Below are 17,241 nucleotides of genomic sequence, written 5' to 3'. Positions count from 1 at the left end.
TGTTGTTTCAGAATATTATTCTGGCGTTGCAAAATCCTAACTCTGACCACCGGTTGTTGTTTTAGTAATTAATCAAACAGATTTTGTTTTTTTGCTAGGCACAGGTACTAACTCATTACGCTGGACATAATTGTTGGGAATAGTCCAAAACTTTGGACCCTATAAATTTTGACTGGATTAGGCCCACTAGGGCCGCCGTGTGTCCGCTTGATGGCTAGGATTCTAAAGAGTTGTGTTGGTGAGGACAGTTACAAAGTTAGAATCCGTTTTTTCTGTTTCCGTTGGGCCCTTTTTGATTAACACGAAGATACACGAGAAAGCTGTGGACAAAATTGCTCAGATGCCTACATTAAACTAGTTATGTTGAGTTGTTTAATATTTGATTAAATATAACTAATTATACATTTTCACTGTTGCCAAAAGAAGAGAGAGAGAGAGAGACTCGACATAAATTTTAATTATGTTTTTTAAAGTAAAATGAGAGATTTGGAAATATATGGAAACTAATTATAAACTCATATTTTTTCAGACGATGTAAACTACAAAATATATGATGTATGTTACAATGAATTAATAAACATTTGTCGTGTTTAAAATATACATAACAGGGAAGTGGGGGAGGCACACAAAGCTATGGTATGGATTCATACATAAAAACCAGATAAAGAGATACCAAAATCCATGAAGATTCTCATCTCTTGAGAAAGTTGAGGTATTTGATGGAGCCGGCAAATACTAGAACGAATAAGACGACCCAACCGATATGACCAAAAACTAATGGTGCCAGAAAGTCATGCTTGAAACCCAGATTTTCTTCAAGGTAAGCATTTAATGCTTGATCTTTTTGACCAGGTATATGAACTGGGGTATCCATATCACTAAACTGCGATGCAAATACACCGTAGATTGTCCAAGCAATTGGAGAACCCCAATAGTACCATCTCCACCATATCGGAATCATCTGCATTTCACAACAGTCCAATTCTATTAATGACAATCCTGTTAAATTAAACCAGCAAGCCTTGCTGGTTAGTGTGCTTTGCACTTTGCTGCAAAGTCCTATGGGTTGGAACAGGCAGACACCGGGAAATATTCTATTAGTTTCAAAATACAAGAAAAATTTTATCCTGTTAGGTTTAGGAAAAGTGACAAAACAATATCGCTGAAATAAAAAAAAAATATAAATAAAAATCTATGATAATATTAGTATGAGTTTTGTCAATAATTTTTATAAACCAATCCTTATGTGTAATTTTTCTATTTACTATTTTTCTTTAAGTTTATCTAAAAATTAGTTAAAATCAATTTAAAACAGTAAATATAAATATGTAATGCATGTAATTTTTTTCTTAAATATGTTCTTCGAGAATAAGTAAAAGACTCTCTCATAAAGTTTAGCTTATATTCTGAATAGATGGAGTATAAATTAGATGCCAAAAATGCTAGAAAGTATGTTCAAGTGGTACTATTGAATCATGTCATTCTCACTGCGCCTTCTTTACCTTCTTCACCTCTTTTTGAATTATAGCTTAATTTCACTTCTGCTCGTACCGCTTGTTGATTAACAAAGCATCAGAAAAGAAATATGGCAAGCAGGATGAATATGGGAAAAAAAGCATACCGGCCTGGGGATCATAAATCCTGAGAACAAGTTCCAGAAATTAAACAAGAAGGACATGAGAATGGCTGCGATTTGGAGGCCAGGAGTCAAGGCAACGACCATCATGCCGAACAAGGAGAAGTAGGTGAGGCACATGAACACGAAGTAGTAGAAATAGAAGAACTTGCCCGCCTCCCATTTGAATCCGATCATTGCGTAAATAATAAGACCGTACACTATGCTTTGAAACACCGTATAAACCATCTCAATAGCTACCTGTAATCACCGAAAGCTTAATTTTGCATTCACGATCAAGCTACTTTATTATTTCTTGCGATTGCCACAAAATTTTTTTATCTGAATTAATCGCTCACCTGCGCTAACGCGTAGGGTAGTTCTGAATACATCCCGGCTGCTCTTTCACGGTAGAAGACGGTTCTCTCGATCGACACAACTGGCTGCACAGAAGAACAATTGGCAGCACCGAGGAAGAGAATAGCCGCATATATTGCTCCGAGTAAATTATTCAGATCTTGTTGTTCTTGTCTGCATTTAAATCATAAACAAAATGGTTAAGGGGATTCGAATCAAGGAACAACAGAAACTGACCCGGACTTTTGTGCGTTTTACTCACACTTTGTCTCCCTTGTTCCAAAATATTATTCCAAACACAAGGCCGATGAAAATTGCCATGGCGAATCGGATGGCATTAAATTCAGAGTTCCTCCAGTACGACCAATGTTGTTTCCAGAAACAAGCCTGACATTGAATAAAGAAATTCTGAGAGTATTTGGTAGGGAAATATAGATCCTGAGAACCCGGTGCTGGCGTGCTTAACTGCCTTATAAGCTCTTGATTTCGCCTGACAAAATTGGCATGGTACTCATAGTTCAGATATATTCAAAAGAATAAAGATTAACGTAATTTGTTGAACATATACTCACTTATAGAGCTCCGAGTTGGCATAAATTTCAGCAAAATCAATACCAAGTTGAGTTTCAACTCCAGTAGTGCTAACCTCCAACATCCATGTTGCAGGATTGTAACCATCTTTAATCTTTGGAACTCCTGGAACAGCCTGTTAAAGAAGCTCTGTTAATTAGCCTAAGTTCTACTCACGAACAAGCTTAAGCACATAACCAATACTTAATCAATATGCAAGTTTAGCAATTGAACTGGTCATTGTTGTACAGAAGTAGGAAATGACGGACCTCAAAATACTCAACAAGCTTGTGAGACTGCTGACCGAGAGGCCCAGCATAAGTCACTTGTCCTCCTCTTTTCAGCAAAAAGAGCTGCAAAGTGAAATAGACAGCAAAAAATGAACATGGATAATCTTCTTGTTTATCTACATCATACATTAGAGCCCCAATATATTGTTCGTACCTCATCAAAAGCTTCAAAAATGTCAATGCTTGGTTGATGAATGGTGCAAACAACAGTTCTCCCTGTATCGACTGTGTTCCTTACAGTTCGCATAACAATTGCAGCGGCTCTAGCATCGAGTCCTGAAGTAGGTTCATCCATAAAGATGATTGAGGGATTTGCAACCAATTCCACTGCAATGGTCAACCTCTTCCTCTGCTCAGTAGAAAGTCCACCCACTCCGGGAAGCCCTACTAGAGCATTCCTTATGTTGTTCAGTTCAACGAGTTCCATAACTTCCTCCACAAACATCTATTCCAAAAGTGAAAAAAAGCTACAGTCAGCTTTCACAAGTTACCATTGATAGTTATCAAATGTGATCAAACAGCGTACAGAACTTAAGATCATGGCCATATGAACAACTGAAGTACCTTGCGTGTTTCCTTGTCAACATCTGAAGAAAGGCGTAGCCAGGCAGAATACAGAAGAGATTCATAGACGGTAACATATGGAGAATGGATATCATTCTGTTCACAGTAGCCACTAATTCGAGCAAATGTTGCTTGGTTCTTAGGATAACCAGAAATGCTTATGTCTCCCTCAATATATCCTCCTGTCTTTCTTCCTGCTAAAACATCCATCAAGGTGGTCTTGCCGGCACCACTCACTCCAACTAGCGCCGTTAAAACTCCTGGCCTAAATGCACCACTCACATCTTTCAACAAATGCAACCTGCTCTCCTCAACTCCTTGGCTCTTCATTTCCTGAAAACAGAAACACAGTTTTGAAGCTGCAAGTAAAGATATTTTACCAAGTAACAGATCTTAGGTTTATTTAATGTATGGGAAACACAGATGAGCATGTCTGCCTCTGGCATACTTCCCACCAGAACTCATTTCTGACATGCTTATGTGGGCTTTATTTGCCTATATTTTCTAGAGCAAGTCTATCTAGAACTCTTGGTGGTAAGTCATAATCAGACGATTTTATGTTGCTTGCGAATGAAAAGCATCTAGATTTCATAGCAAGGATAACACTTACTGCAGGCATATCCACATAATAGTTGACATGGTTGAAAGTTAGTGAAAGAGGTTGGAAGGGCAAAACCATTCCTCTTTTGTTTTGACCATTCATGGCAGATCCTCTCGAGCTCCCGTGTCTCTCTGGCATCTCCATACCTTCTGGATTTGATGCCAATTGTTGTGGAGAAACACTTTCATTCTCATCATCTTCCGAAATCATAGGTTTGTTACTGCCTATTGCTGAAATTGGTTCATGGAGTAAACAAAATTAACAAAACCTCGACATATTTGCCTTATTCTAATAATAAATCCAGATAATTTAATTTTTTCCACAGCAGTAAATTACTTACGATCTAGAATTGTGAGTGCTATAATAAAGAGCACATTGAAAAGAAGAGTAAATCCAAAAAGTGCCCCAATACTTATCCAATACCACGATTCTGTTCTAAACAAGCCTCGAGAACTGAGAAGTGACTTCCCAACTGTGGCTTCACCTGTGTTGTTTGCAGGCTGTCACAAAAATGTAGTTTCAATTAGGTATTAATATTAAAGCATATCTAATAGATTTTTTTTTTGGGTGAAGTACTAAAAAGATTTATTAATAATGTAGAAGTGTTTATAAGGGGAACTTACAGTGCTCCATCTAGAAGCGAGAAACTCATTTATAGCAATAGCATTTTGTCCATACATCATAGGAGAGATGTAGTAGCCCCAAATCAGCCACTTTGGTATGTCATCTGTTCACCAGGAGGATGAAACATTTTTCACCGTTTTAGATTCTAATTGACCCATGATTAGGTTTCAACATTTTAAACTACAGTTTCAGAAGCTTCCTTGTGAACTTGTAAGCAAAGAAATAATTCCAACCTTTTGAAATGATGTAACCTCCAAGAACAAACACAAGCAGTAGGGCAAACATTCCAAACGTGTTTGCAATGACATTTGTTCTACTAGCACCTCCAATGAAACGGAAGAGAGAAAGAGCCATTTGATGTATTCCAACGTACGCTAGCAACTGTTTGAAAAATCTGCAATGTAAAAGAAATGATGAGAAACTGAAAGTAAATCAACATTCAAGTTATTATAAATATTGGATCTTTGTCTAATGGTTTCGAATTAAGCACTCACCTGCTTGCAGCAGGCGCAAACCCCATTGTATAATATGTAAGAACGATCCATATCACAGATTCTCCAATGGAGAGGGGAATTCTGAGGACCGCAATGGGAAGGGAAAATGCCCATGCAGGAAAAAACAAGAAATCCCTTTGTTTAAAGAACACAGGAAGCCTGGCAACTGTCATGGATAACTCAGCAAACCCATTGAACATGACGTTCATAAGACCGAAAAATAATGCTCCCCAGAACCTTGCCCCATCTTCCATTTGACCAGTTTTCATTTTGGTTCTAAAAAACACAGTGAAGCCAATCGTGCCAAGGACTGTTAACTGTACGGTTTTGAATATGTAAAGAAATCCTTTACGCTTCGTCAACAGCCATTCCCTTGAAAAGCATGCCTTAAAAAGCTCCATGTTTGGAAGACCATACCTTTCCTTCACCAAAGCCGCAGGATGGGTTTTGGCTTTATCATAAGGGGTTTTAAGCTCTTCTAGTTGTTGTCTGCCAACGGAGAAAGACTTAAATGCCTGAGCAAACTCTGAAACCGAAACATATCTATAAGGCTGGTTCCTTCTGAACCAATATTGCTCTTGATCCTTCTTGGAGGTCACCTCCTGAAGAAAATCTGCAACCCCTTTTCTTTCAGGACATTTGAATCCCATATGCTCAAAAAACCCGACGACGTTGTCCCGCGGACCTTGATACACAATCTGACCATCTGAGAGTAGAATCACATCATCAAAAAGTTCAAATGTCTCAGGTGCTGGTTGCAAGAGAGATATGACCATAGTTACGTCCATTATATGAACCATCTGCCTCATGAACTTCACTATCTGAAACGTTGTAGAACTGTCTAGCCCTGTTGATATCTCATCCATGAAAAATGCTTTTGCTGGTCCAACCAACATTTCTCCTGCATTAAAATGACAGGGTCAAGTCAGAACGGAAGCAGAACATTAAATTGTGAGCTCCCATTACTACCAGCAATTACTGTTACAAGTTTCATACCAGTAGTCACACGCTTCTTTTGTCCACCAGAAATGCCTCTGGTCATTTCATCTCCCACCATGATATCAGCACAGATATCCAAACCAAGAATCTATTTGATGATGTAAAAAGTTAGTCGTGTGAACTAATTATCAAAACCAAGCCTCATGTAACAGCTACATACCTTGAGAACATAGTCTGTAATCAAGCTAGTTTCTTGGCCGGACATAGATACGGCTTTCATGAAGGCATCTACCTCGGGGTCAGGTTTGATGCCGGCTTCTTTCTCTCTTCTGGACAACTCTGCGAGCAAATCATACCTGGTTCCGACTCCAAGACAACGGCCAGAGAAATCTAATGTCTCTCTCACTGTCATCTCCCCGTGATGAAGATCATGTTGACTGATATAAGCACTTGTTCTCTGAGGAATAAATTCTTGAAACTCGTGGCCACAATAAGTGATTCTCCCAGTCATCTGTTTATAAGATTTATTTGCCATTACATATAAGATAAATTAATCAAAGGGACAAAGGCGCCAACCAAAACATTTCTAGAGACGGGAGAGGCATATAGAAAACATACCTTCATATCCTTATCAAGCTTCCCCGCAAGTGCCCGTAAGAAAGTTGTTTTTCCTGCACCGGGAGGTCCAAGAAGCAAAGCCAGCCTGCAAAAGAACGGATGAGTTGTTGAAACCTACGAAGAAAACTCGCACAGAATGAAGTATAGTTCCAGGAGGATTAGTATTCTTCATTTTTAGAAGATTCACCTTGATGGTTTCAGTATACCGCTCACACCGTTAAGTATCTTGATGACTCTTTTCTTTGATGGAGAGAGTCCTACTGTTCCTAAAATCCCCTGTTATTCAGAGGCAGGATTTAAAACATAAAAATCCTTGAAATGTAAAGATGAAAAGTCAAAAGGAAAGATATAATAAGCGGTTTATTTTCTAGCACCTCTAATGTATTCATGGTGGAATTGATCAGAGTTGGAAGTGCTCTTTTGCCAAGATAAGCCTCTCCTTCTATAGACAAATGTTCATATCTGACTTCGATTTTGGGAATCTCTATTCCCACCCTGTTTTCACCATGAACAAATAACTTTTAATCTTTGTTTACGTAAGAAACAAAAAACTAATACAATTTGTTTGCATTTCTCGAGCATCCAAAGCACAGTTTCAAGAAATGTATCCAAAGCATTCAAGAAAAATGATCATGCTACTACAGAGTGAGGTGGTTAATTTGCTTACATATCGATTCTGTTCCTGAGCCTTTTGAGGAACTTCTCGTTGTCTTCTTCAACAACCTTGAGAACGTTTTCCATCAAGAGTTGCTTGTCACGAGGGCCAAGTTTTGTCACATCAATTTCATCATGAATCACTCTCCCACTCTCAGTGAGTTGCTTCAGCATCCCCTTCCTTAATCTATCATAAGTTGGCAGCCTCTCGATTGCGGCCCACATCAACTCTTCTTCATCGTCCTCCTCCCTGCCGGATTCCCGGCGGAATGCGCTGGGTTCATTCCACATCTCTCTCACACTGCCGGACCTCCAGCTTCTGCTGCTGGACTGCCTGGACAGGTTGCCTCCCGTCAAGGCAGCAGCCATTTCTGCTCAAGGTCGAAGCTAAGCTTTCAACTATTACAGAACCAGAGAACCAGAGGAAGAACTTAAATTTGTTATGAAAGATATATTTTTTATGTGGAGGGATCAATGAGAGATGTTTAGGAGGGAGAACTTAAATTGGAAGGAATTGTGTCCGTCATCCCATTGGTATTTATGGCACCTCAGGATCCTGCTCATTCAGCACAGCAAGCTGGGCTGGACATATTCAAACAACCAGCAATTAAAAAATAAGATTAAGTAGTTTTTCTATTTGCCTGATTTTTTAACTTTAGTGCATAAACAATTGTTCGCCTCATCTTATTTGTTGATGTTTCTGCCCACTGGTGGCTGTTTTATTTAAGTTGCTTGTTTATGAATTAATGTTGATCTTTTCAAAGGATACGTGGCGATTTCACTGTCCATATTTTATCTCAATGTTCATTTTCATTTTACCAGGTTTGAAGTTTTTTTTTTTTTGTAAAATGAACTTTTGATTTTTATTAATACTCCTCCGGTTCTAAATATAAGACCCACCTCATAGTATAATACTACTATACTATGAGGTGGGTCTTATATTTAGGACCGAAGGAATATTATATTAAGGATAGGAGTTTTCGCTAAGATTCCAATTATGCAGCCATAATTTTTCAACGAATGGTCAAAATGAATAATACTAAGAATTATGTTCGTCTTGGAATTCTAGATGGGTTAAAGTTCGTTGCAGAAGGTTTTTCTTTGTTTACTTTGACCAATGACTGATAATGCGATATATATATATATATATATATATATGTTTACTTGTGATCCGTGATCCAATGGGTGCGTTGCATGAACTACTTAATTTGAACGAGGAGAAAATTCTTTGCCAATAAACTCTGGTGGAAATGAATTAATTACTAGATTTGCCTGTAAATTATGTACGTTTTGAAGCTGTGGAAATATTTGGTCAAGAAAAAAGTGGGAAAATAGGAGTCTTGAGATTCTGCGGAACAGTAACTGTTTCTTTTTGCCAGAAAATGGCCAGTAACTAATGAATAATGACAAGTCTTCGCGTTTGTATGTGTTTAGTTAGGCATAAATATCTTTTTATTAGAGTTAATCATATTAGAGACACTATCAGATATTAAATGTGAACAATTCTCCTATCGAGAGAATTTGAAGCTTGATTTGTCACATTATGAATGATTAACTTCTTAAATCCAGTCCCATTGGTGTCTTCATATTATTTTGTTTTCGGACTATAGTGATTGGTTAGTTAATAATTAGCGTTTTTTATACAGTCGAAAACGATTTAGAGACTCCGGAAATCTGCATTGACCGGATAAATGAACGAGAAAGGCCGGGGGTGTTTCTTGGTTCCGTGAAGTAAATGTATAATAAAGAAACAGGAAAATAAAGTGGAAAGTATCCTAATTTTCATCGTTTCTAGAAGATAGGAAAAATTATTGAAAACTTCATATTTAAATGTTGCTAAGAAAATGATAAATGTTGCATTGGTATCGTAAAAGTTTTGTACGCATAAGATACCAATATTATAATTCATATGGCCTTCTCACCAACAAAATCTTTAAACGCGGACTATTTACCATTTTTTCCTAATATTTAAGTTTCTAAAAATTAATTTAATGCCAATTGAGGGGCTGAGAAAAATTTTAAAAATTTGAGTTGTAAGTATCAACTTAGGGACGTTTCATCTGAAATTTAGAGAGCTAAGTGTTCGTTCTTCAAAAAATAAAGCCTCTTATTAAAAAAAAAAAAGAGAGAGAGAAATAAAAAGAATGAGTATGATAGAAAAAGAAGCTAGAAATTGTAAATCTCAAATTAATTTTGGTAACATAATTTTATTTGGTACCGATAAGTCTGAATTTTCAAATGATAACAACTTTTTATTAACATTCTTTATTTGATATTTATAAAATTCCAGATTCTTCTTTTGTCATTATCTTATAAAAATAAAGCAGGCGAGGAAGAAGGAGTACGAGAAAAGTCATCGTATTGACATTTGACTAGTATTTTGTAAGAGGCCAAATGGGTGAAGGGCGGAAAATCTACCTTGATTCTGGTGGTCGCAACTTCAAAATATACAAATCAGCAAAAAATGGGTGCCCCTGTCCCCAAGCCATCGGATGCTCCTGGCTGGCTCCTCCCTTCCTAGCCTTCCATGTGAGAATTCCTTAACTATGCCATCCATGCCAAACGTGCTCGACACTTGAGAATCTTCTAAGCATTCATCATTTATTATTAACCAATTTAATTATTTAATGTTAAACAGTACTCTTCTGATTCTATTTATAAATAATAAAAAAAAAGTATTCAATTTATAAGCGATATCATTGATTCTTCTACGTATATATTGAATAGAGAAAATGTTATAAAGTTATTTGATTTTAAAACATAAATTATATCCCGTGAAAGTTTTAAAGGATGTCTTGAACTTACAATAAAAATAATCCAATGTACACTTAAGGTGATGATATAAGAAAGTTTATGTGATCTCAATGTTCATATTTTAAAATTCCATATGTGTTTTACACACAGTCAATTAAATTTGAATACGGTGCCCATGCATTATAATTGCAGTAGTTAGCATATATAACTTTAAATTATCAAAGATGCGCGCACATGGATGAGAGCTTTTTCTTTGTTTTCCATATTTGAGCTTTGACCAGCTGCACATAGATGATTTTGAACTGTAAATACAATTATTAAAAAAAATACACCGTACTATTGCAGGGAGTGAGACTTTTCAATGATGCTCCTTGTATGAATAATTAAAAATAATAATAACGCAGAGAGACGGCAGGGGAAGATCGAACACAAAGAAGGAAAGGGATGACAGCAAAATCTAGATTTCAAAATTGTCTACAAATTTTTAAATCAAGATGACTTTGAGAAGGAAGCTGCCCCTGCCATGATCAGCGATCGCCATCCTGGCGAATTTCCCGAGGACGGTTTCCTTCTTTGGGCCGAATCTGCGGATGCTTTATTAATCATTAATGAACAATTAATTAATGGGAGAACTATAATGAGGTTACAAACAAGGGAAAAAAATTAAAAACAAGTCATAGAAATTGTCATTCTCACTATAAGATTTGTTATTATAGATTGTTGAGGTTATTATTGGGATCTTTTGATAATTATTTCTCTTCTTTGAAACTTGATTGTAATTCTCTCTTAATTAATTAGTAGTACTATTAAAAGATATGGGTGCTGATGAGTGTTAATATGTTATCATCAGATTGTTAAAAATTAAAAAACAAGTCTTAGAAGTTGTCATTCTCACTATAGGGCTTGTCATTATAGATTGTTGAGGCTGTTATTGGGATCTTTTGATAATTATTTCCCTTCTATGGAACTTGATTATAATTCTCTCTTAATTAATTAGTAGTACTATTAAAAGATATGGGTGCTGATGAGTGTTAATATGTTATCATCAGATTGTTAATGTGATACTTTTCCTATCCTTCTATTAAAAACAATTCTATTCAAGATATTGTTAGATACTAAATATAGGCATCTTAGACATGAACTAAGGAAAATAGTATTAAACCATTCATGCACGCTGGTCCACTAAAAAAGAAACAAACACGCATGCACCGTCGGGACGGAATTGGATTCTCTCTCTACCTTCCCATCCTCTTCCCCTCCACCACCCTCATTTTCTCTTCACAATCATTGGATCAAAATTCTAATAGTCCAGATTTAACATCTTATAAAAATAATATTATTAAAAAAATAAATACATAAATTTAAACTGTTAAAATCTGGTCTGAACAGTTTACAATTGTAATAAAAAAATTTAAAAAATTTGCTCTATAATAACAGTCTGTAGTTATGAACTGTTCAGATTAGATTTTAACAATTTAAATTTATTTGTCTATTTTTTATCATAATATTTATTTTTATAAAATGTTATAACATATTAAATATGGACCATTAGAGTTTTGATCTAATGGTTGTGAAGAGAAAAGAAGGATAGTGGAGGGGAAGAGGAGGGGAAGGTAGTGGAGAGAATCCAAATCCGTCGGGGACCACAGCGCAAAGTCGGAAACTATTATTTAGATTTTTTAAAAAAAGATCATTATTTTTATTCGCTTAAACAGTTGTTAAGTTCGCATACATATGCTGGATTTCGGTCCAAACAAAAAATAATACTACCTCCGCTCTTTAATATAGGAGCTTGTTTGATTTTTATTTTGATCATAAATATAAGATCCTAATCCATTTTGTCTATAATATTTGTGTATTTTTTTCTAAAATAGTCATTTTAACAATAGTAGTTATAACCAATACACTTGATTAGCAAGGATATTTTAGGAAAGACAACACCTATTTATGACAAATAACTAACTTAACTTCTTTCTTTAATTTTCACAAATTAGTCAATTGGCTTTATAATTAGGATCGAAGGTAATAATAATTACATATATTGGATTATAAACCTGTTTGACAATATTTTTGGATCAAAAAGTTTACAAAACAGGAAACATTGCGAAGATTCTTTTTCTTCCCCTCGTGAGGATTTGAAAACTTAATATCTGCGGATCATGCGGAGATATTTAATTTCTTTAAAAAAAAAAATGATAAATTGCCAGAAGAGGAGGACCTGTCAAAACCAGGAGACTGGGAAGCTTTAAATTTCATATGAGAAAATTCTATCACGTGTAAAGGAGTAAGAAACCTGATCTAATTTTATTTTTTTTGTATTTTTATCATAATTCACATACTCGTATTTTTATTGAGAGTTCAAACTTGCCATCTCGCTAATAAAAAAGATGTTTGATACTCATCCTCTCCTTAATATAGAACATAATTATTGGGTTGATTTTAGTTATAAACATAATACTTATTTCTTATATTTATCAATTTTTTGTAAATCATTCTTATAGATACCCCATCAACTATAATCAAATAGAAGATGAAAGAAAGATATTAAGAATGATGATTGTGGTATTTTAGGAAAAATATGTTATATTTTTTATATTTAACTAACTTATCTAACTTCTTTAATCTAATCAAATTAGTTAAATAGGTCTTATATTAAGAATCGGAAGAATATTATTTGAGCTACTAGTTAGGAAGGAAAAGAACTGATATTGATATAGTCATATAGCTAATTAATTAGTCAAGCTAAAACCTTATATAATACTACTTCCTGTCTTAATTATAAGATCTTATTTATAAATTACAAATGAGGTTTTATAATTAACATCAAAAGTAGTAATACGTAGGTCCTGAATTGTGGTAGATAAATAAAATTAATTTGTAGAGTAGTACTTAAAAACGGAAGGAAAAAACAACTTAGGGACACGCGACTAATTTTGCTTAATTTAAGTGAAAATGTCTCAAACATGTTACACAATACTAGAAAGGAGTAATGTTTAGAATAATTGAACTTGGTAAAATAATTATTTCGTGACAAAACGACAGGGATAAACTTTTTTTTTTTTTAATTTTTTATTTCTTAACTGTTGTGGTTCACGACTTGAGCGGATTTTTTGGGGAGATCCAACTCCAGGTTGACAATTCCAATTGCATAATAGATAGGCACTCCAGAAAGATATTGGGAGAATAAGGGGGGAAAATGATGGCCTCTGTAATTATTAGAATATTGAAAGTTGAATGGTCAGTCCATTTAACTCACATATGGTTGGCGCCATTGACGATTGACTAAGTGAATAAACAAATACAGCAATAGTCCCATCCCAATTTAATCTGACGTCCGCAATGACGCCTCTCCCATTCTGGCTTGCTTTTTTTTTTTTTTGGTTGGTTTTTTTTTCATTTTTTTGGTCAGTCTTGCTTTGTTATTCCCAGTCTTCACCGGCTGCTCGCCCTGTTGCACCGTTGACCCCCTACCGGCTGCCTTCCATTGCTCCCTTCCTCCAATTAATTCCAATCTTCTTGGTCTTCTGCGTCACTTCACAGAATTGCTTTGTGCCGCTCTGCTTCCGTTGGCGTTGGGTTTTATGCTTAGAAACTTATGCATTTGAACAAATCCATCTAGAAACAGACTTTTGTTTTCGCTTGAGTATATTAAAATCCGTTAACACCAACAAATTAACACAAACACACACTTTTACTGTACTTCTGATGGGGAACTCCTTTAATTTCCTTCTGATTTATTTTATTGGGGGTTCAATGTGTGTATATCCAGACTTTTTCTAGTTCAATAACAGGTCATTTTTTCAGAACACATGATCCGGTTTATTTTATTCCCAGAAGAAAGAGAGTTTTTCAATTAGCTGTCTCATCTTTATTCTCTGACTACCTAATAGGTTTTGATTGGTTGAAGCTTTGCATATATAATATATATTTTCATCTCGGATTGTCAAAACACAATCGCAGCCACTTTTTTTTTAATTTAATTTTTCTTCTGAGATTAATTTTAATTGTTTATTTTGTTCTGGCATGCTCATCCCCCATTTTTCAAATAGGAAGCGGTTTGAATCATTTGTTTGTATATTTTTGTCTTATATCATCAAGTATCATTTTTCTCAACTAAAATTTTATAATACTGCTTCTTCAATTTTTTTTTTTGAAATCTAACTTATTAAAATTTTCTCTTCCCTCTCCATCCCCTCACAGACATTGATTGGCAGTAATTTTAGCATTACCAAGCTTCAAGTCAAATTCTAGAAGCTCATATCCTACGAGTGCTTTCTGCGAAGCAGGCATCCGAATCCGAAGGCATTTTCTCTCCATCCCCTTCTTGAGCCATCCATGGTTGCCTTCCATTACACCAAAATGGTCCTTTGGAATTCACCTTAAGGTGATTTTTGAATTGATAATGACAACTAACCAAACGAGGTGGTTCCATTTTCTTAATACCCCATATGGATTGCAAGGTAGCATCATTTAGCCAGGCGCCGTAGAAGATACTAAGTGTTTGTTACCCATTTATGGGATTGGTGGGCTCGGCGCCCTAATTAGTATTCATTTTTTTTTTTAGTTAGATGGTTTAAATATGTCACAATTTATTCGCAAAAAAAAAAAATGTCACCGTTCATTTTTTTCTTTTAAAAAATAACTTTAGTAAAGTCATTAAGTAGACTAATGGAGTCATACACTTTACTTTATGATACTTAAATGATGACAAAATGAAAAAGTTGCATTACTTACGCCACTAACACCCTCCAAAATAAGGATTCATTTTACAGTGTAGTACTCCCTCCTCCTATTCATCAAGCACTAGCTACGGAGAGAGGGATTCAAATTCCCAGCTTTCACAGTCAATAAATAATCAATACTGTAAGTTGAACCGGCATGTCTGTATCTCTATGTATGCCGCCTCACAAATAGCAATTCATCATAATGGCAGGAGATAAAGAAAAAAAATGAAGTAGCTCTACTGTAGTCAACTATTTATATTAAATGCGACCTCGTCTAAAGTGTGGTGAAGAAAGGTCGACAAAGGACCTGACATTCTGCCAAAAAAGCGTAGTAAGGTTTTAGTAATAGTGTGAGATGGTGTTTTAAGATAATGGTATTACTCATCCGGTCATAAATGTAAGACCCTTATACTAGTGTATATAAAGGTTTTACATTTAGGACTGAAAGAGTACCGTATAAGAATATGTTATGAGTTCAACTGCAATGTAATCTAGGGCTATCAGGAATCTTGATTTTTGAAGAGGTGCATTGTTATGAGTCCTACGTTAATGGGTCTCACAAGTGTGTTGCGATGATTTCGTTTCTATTCTCATGCCTTTAGTATGCACAAGTATCCCTTTAATTTTTTTTTTTTGTTACAGAGAGAGAGAGGCGTGAGGTCAGGTGGACTCATGGGAGAGAGCATGTGGTGATAAAGTAAAGTAATGAAGCAATTGCAACTAAATTCATCAAACGGTTTTACACCCACTATCAAAAATGAAGAAGGGGCCAAAAACTAGCCAAACACGGAGAACGAGTACTTCAATGCTCACCAAAATTGCTGCCCCAGAAATCCCGGCTCTCATAATTGCTCTGTTGCTCATGTTTTGTTGTTCTCAGGCAGTAAGATTCTTTCTGCCACCTCCTTCGTGCCATTCTCAACTATTCCTCTTTTTCAGCAACAAGCATATGCTTTAATGATAAGTTCAACCAACTTCGCAATTCACTTAATTGATGCGGTTCGTCGTTACAAGCAACTCTTGAAACAATCGTTTTGCGAGCATGTGCTTTGAGAAAGCACCACTTTATTTAAAAATAATTTTATGAATGAATAATTTGGAGTTTTAAGAGAACAAGAAAGTGGAAGTTAGACTTGTGTGTTTGGTACGCTGACAATTAATAATACATCTTCTAATCATAGTTAAGAGAATAAGTCTCTATCCCATGCTTATTTCTCATTCCCACTTTATACCAAACATGGCAAGTAATGGTCCAATTTCCTAACCAACTCCTCCTTTCTCCTTTATGTCCTTCCACCTGCTCCGCATGACATTGTATATTTCTCATTTTCTTGGCAGCAGTGAACGCTAAGAGAACTTTCTACACGCAATCAACTTTTCTAATATCTGCGAGACCTTGGAAAGTTGAAAGAATGCATGGAAAAAGGAAGCGATGAGAGGGATCAAGAGCAAGCAAAGAGGATGAAAATGAGAAAGAAGGGAAACATGCATCTTATTGCCGTGTTAGAATTCTTGTTTACAGTTAAAGCCACTTGTGGGGGATTTGGATTGGCCTGGTCTCCTTTATAATGATTAATCATAAGAAGACTAAGGTTCACAAGACTTGCAACTCGTTGACATTATATCACATAAGCGCCTGCTCGGTAGATTGAAAACAATAAAATAAAAACAGATCTGGGAGTTAGGTTGCAGCCCTCTCTTGTGTGCGCGCAGTAAACATTCCGTTTCTTAGAAAACCAGATAGACTAGTGGTAGAGACCGAATTAGCAGAAAATAGGCTAAGGAAAAAGAAAGAAAACGAATAAGATAAATTCTCCTATTTATAAGCAAGATAAGGATCTCACACTCACTTAGAAATAGACCGGGGAGAATCTCTACGAAAGTAAAATACCCTCTGAAATTGGTGATGATTTATTCATGAGGCAAAGTGCCTATTTATAAATTGTGCAGAGAGTAAAAGTAGGAAAAATAGTTCAACGGAATATCAAATGAGCTGAAAAGATATAGACTGCTCCTAAGTTGTAGTGGGCTTATCCCACTTATCCCTGAACAGAATAAAATAGCAAAGGATCAGCAGTAAATTAGCCGTTTGAACCCCTTAATCTTCTCTGCCACGATTCCTCCTCCTAGAAGTCAACTTTAATTTCGCAGGGGTCTTGTGGACTGGTAGACTGGAAAAGCTGCTTCTATAAATATCTGCTATGGTGCGCAAAGGCTAAAATTGATCTCATCAAAATTAAGACGGAAAGTAATTGTTCATTATTAAAAGAAAAATGTTTTTACCTCCTCAATTGATTACTCAATGCTTAAAAGATTTTTCAGGGCGGAGGGCAGCTTCATCATTTTATTTTAAATCTTTTTCGATCAATTTTTTTATTATATCGAATATCATTAAGCAAAATACTGTCTTTTCCACAATCGCAGTTACATTAAAAAT

The 17,241-nt window shown here is 35.6% G+C and overlaps 1 protein-coding gene across 2 annotated transcripts; it reads right to left on the bottom strand.

Moving 5' to 3' along the window:
- Positions 1–493: 493 nt before the first annotated feature.
- LOC114716059 (pleiotropic drug resistance protein 2) lies at positions 494–16,653 on the bottom strand. Of its 2 annotated transcripts, XM_028900998.1 has the most exons (20): positions 16,649–16,653; positions 7,340–7,469; positions 7,047–7,167; positions 6,860–6,948; positions 6,673–6,757; positions 6,275–6,565; positions 6,112–6,202; positions 5,116–6,016; positions 4,855–5,015; positions 4,621–4,724; positions 4,338–4,497; positions 4,007–4,227; positions 3,397–3,729; positions 2,987–3,277; positions 2,812–2,895; positions 2,545–2,678; positions 2,235–2,462; positions 1,975–2,146; positions 1,622–1,876; positions 494–961 (listed from the first exon to the last, which is right to left on the bottom strand). In XM_028900998.1, exons 2-20 carry the CDS (start codon positions 7,411–7,413, stop codon positions 692–694), a joined length of 4,065 nt encoding a protein of 1,354 aa, XP_028756831.1. In that variant the 5' UTR covers positions 7,414–7,469; positions 16,649–16,653; the 3' UTR covers positions 494–691. The 2 variants fall into 2 exon arrangements, with proteins under 2 accessions (XP_028756831.1, XP_028756830.1); XM_028900997.1 differs by lacking the exon at positions 16,649–16,653 and having other exon boundaries at positions 7,340–7,830.
- Positions 16,654–17,241: the final 588 nt, after the last annotated feature.

Source organism: Neltuma alba, unplaced genomic scaffold (assembly GCF_004799145.2).
Source record: "Neltuma alba isolate B1F8T4 unplaced genomic scaffold, ASM479914v2 tig00011642_pilon, whole genome shotgun sequence".
NCBI classification, from domain to species: domain Eukaryota; kingdom Viridiplantae; phylum Streptophyta; class Magnoliopsida; order Fabales; family Fabaceae; genus Neltuma; species Neltuma alba.
This window is presented reverse-complemented; position numbering and strand designations above follow the sequence as displayed.

Excerpts from the sequence above, each read along its gene's own strand:
- LOC114716059 (XM_028900997.1), bottom strand. The coding sequence starts at position 7,695 with ATGGCTGCTGCCTTGACGGGAGGCAACCTGTCCAGGCAGTCCAGCAGC. Across the intron at positions 3,730-4,006 it reads ATTATGTGGATATGCCTGCA|GAAATGAAGAGCCAAGGAGT; the intron begins GTAAGTGTTATC and ends TTCTGTTTTCAG. Across the intron at positions 3,278-3,396 it reads TTGACAAGGAAACACGCAAG|ATGTTTGTGGAGGAAGTTAT; the intron begins GTACTTCAGTTG and ends CTTTTGGAATAG.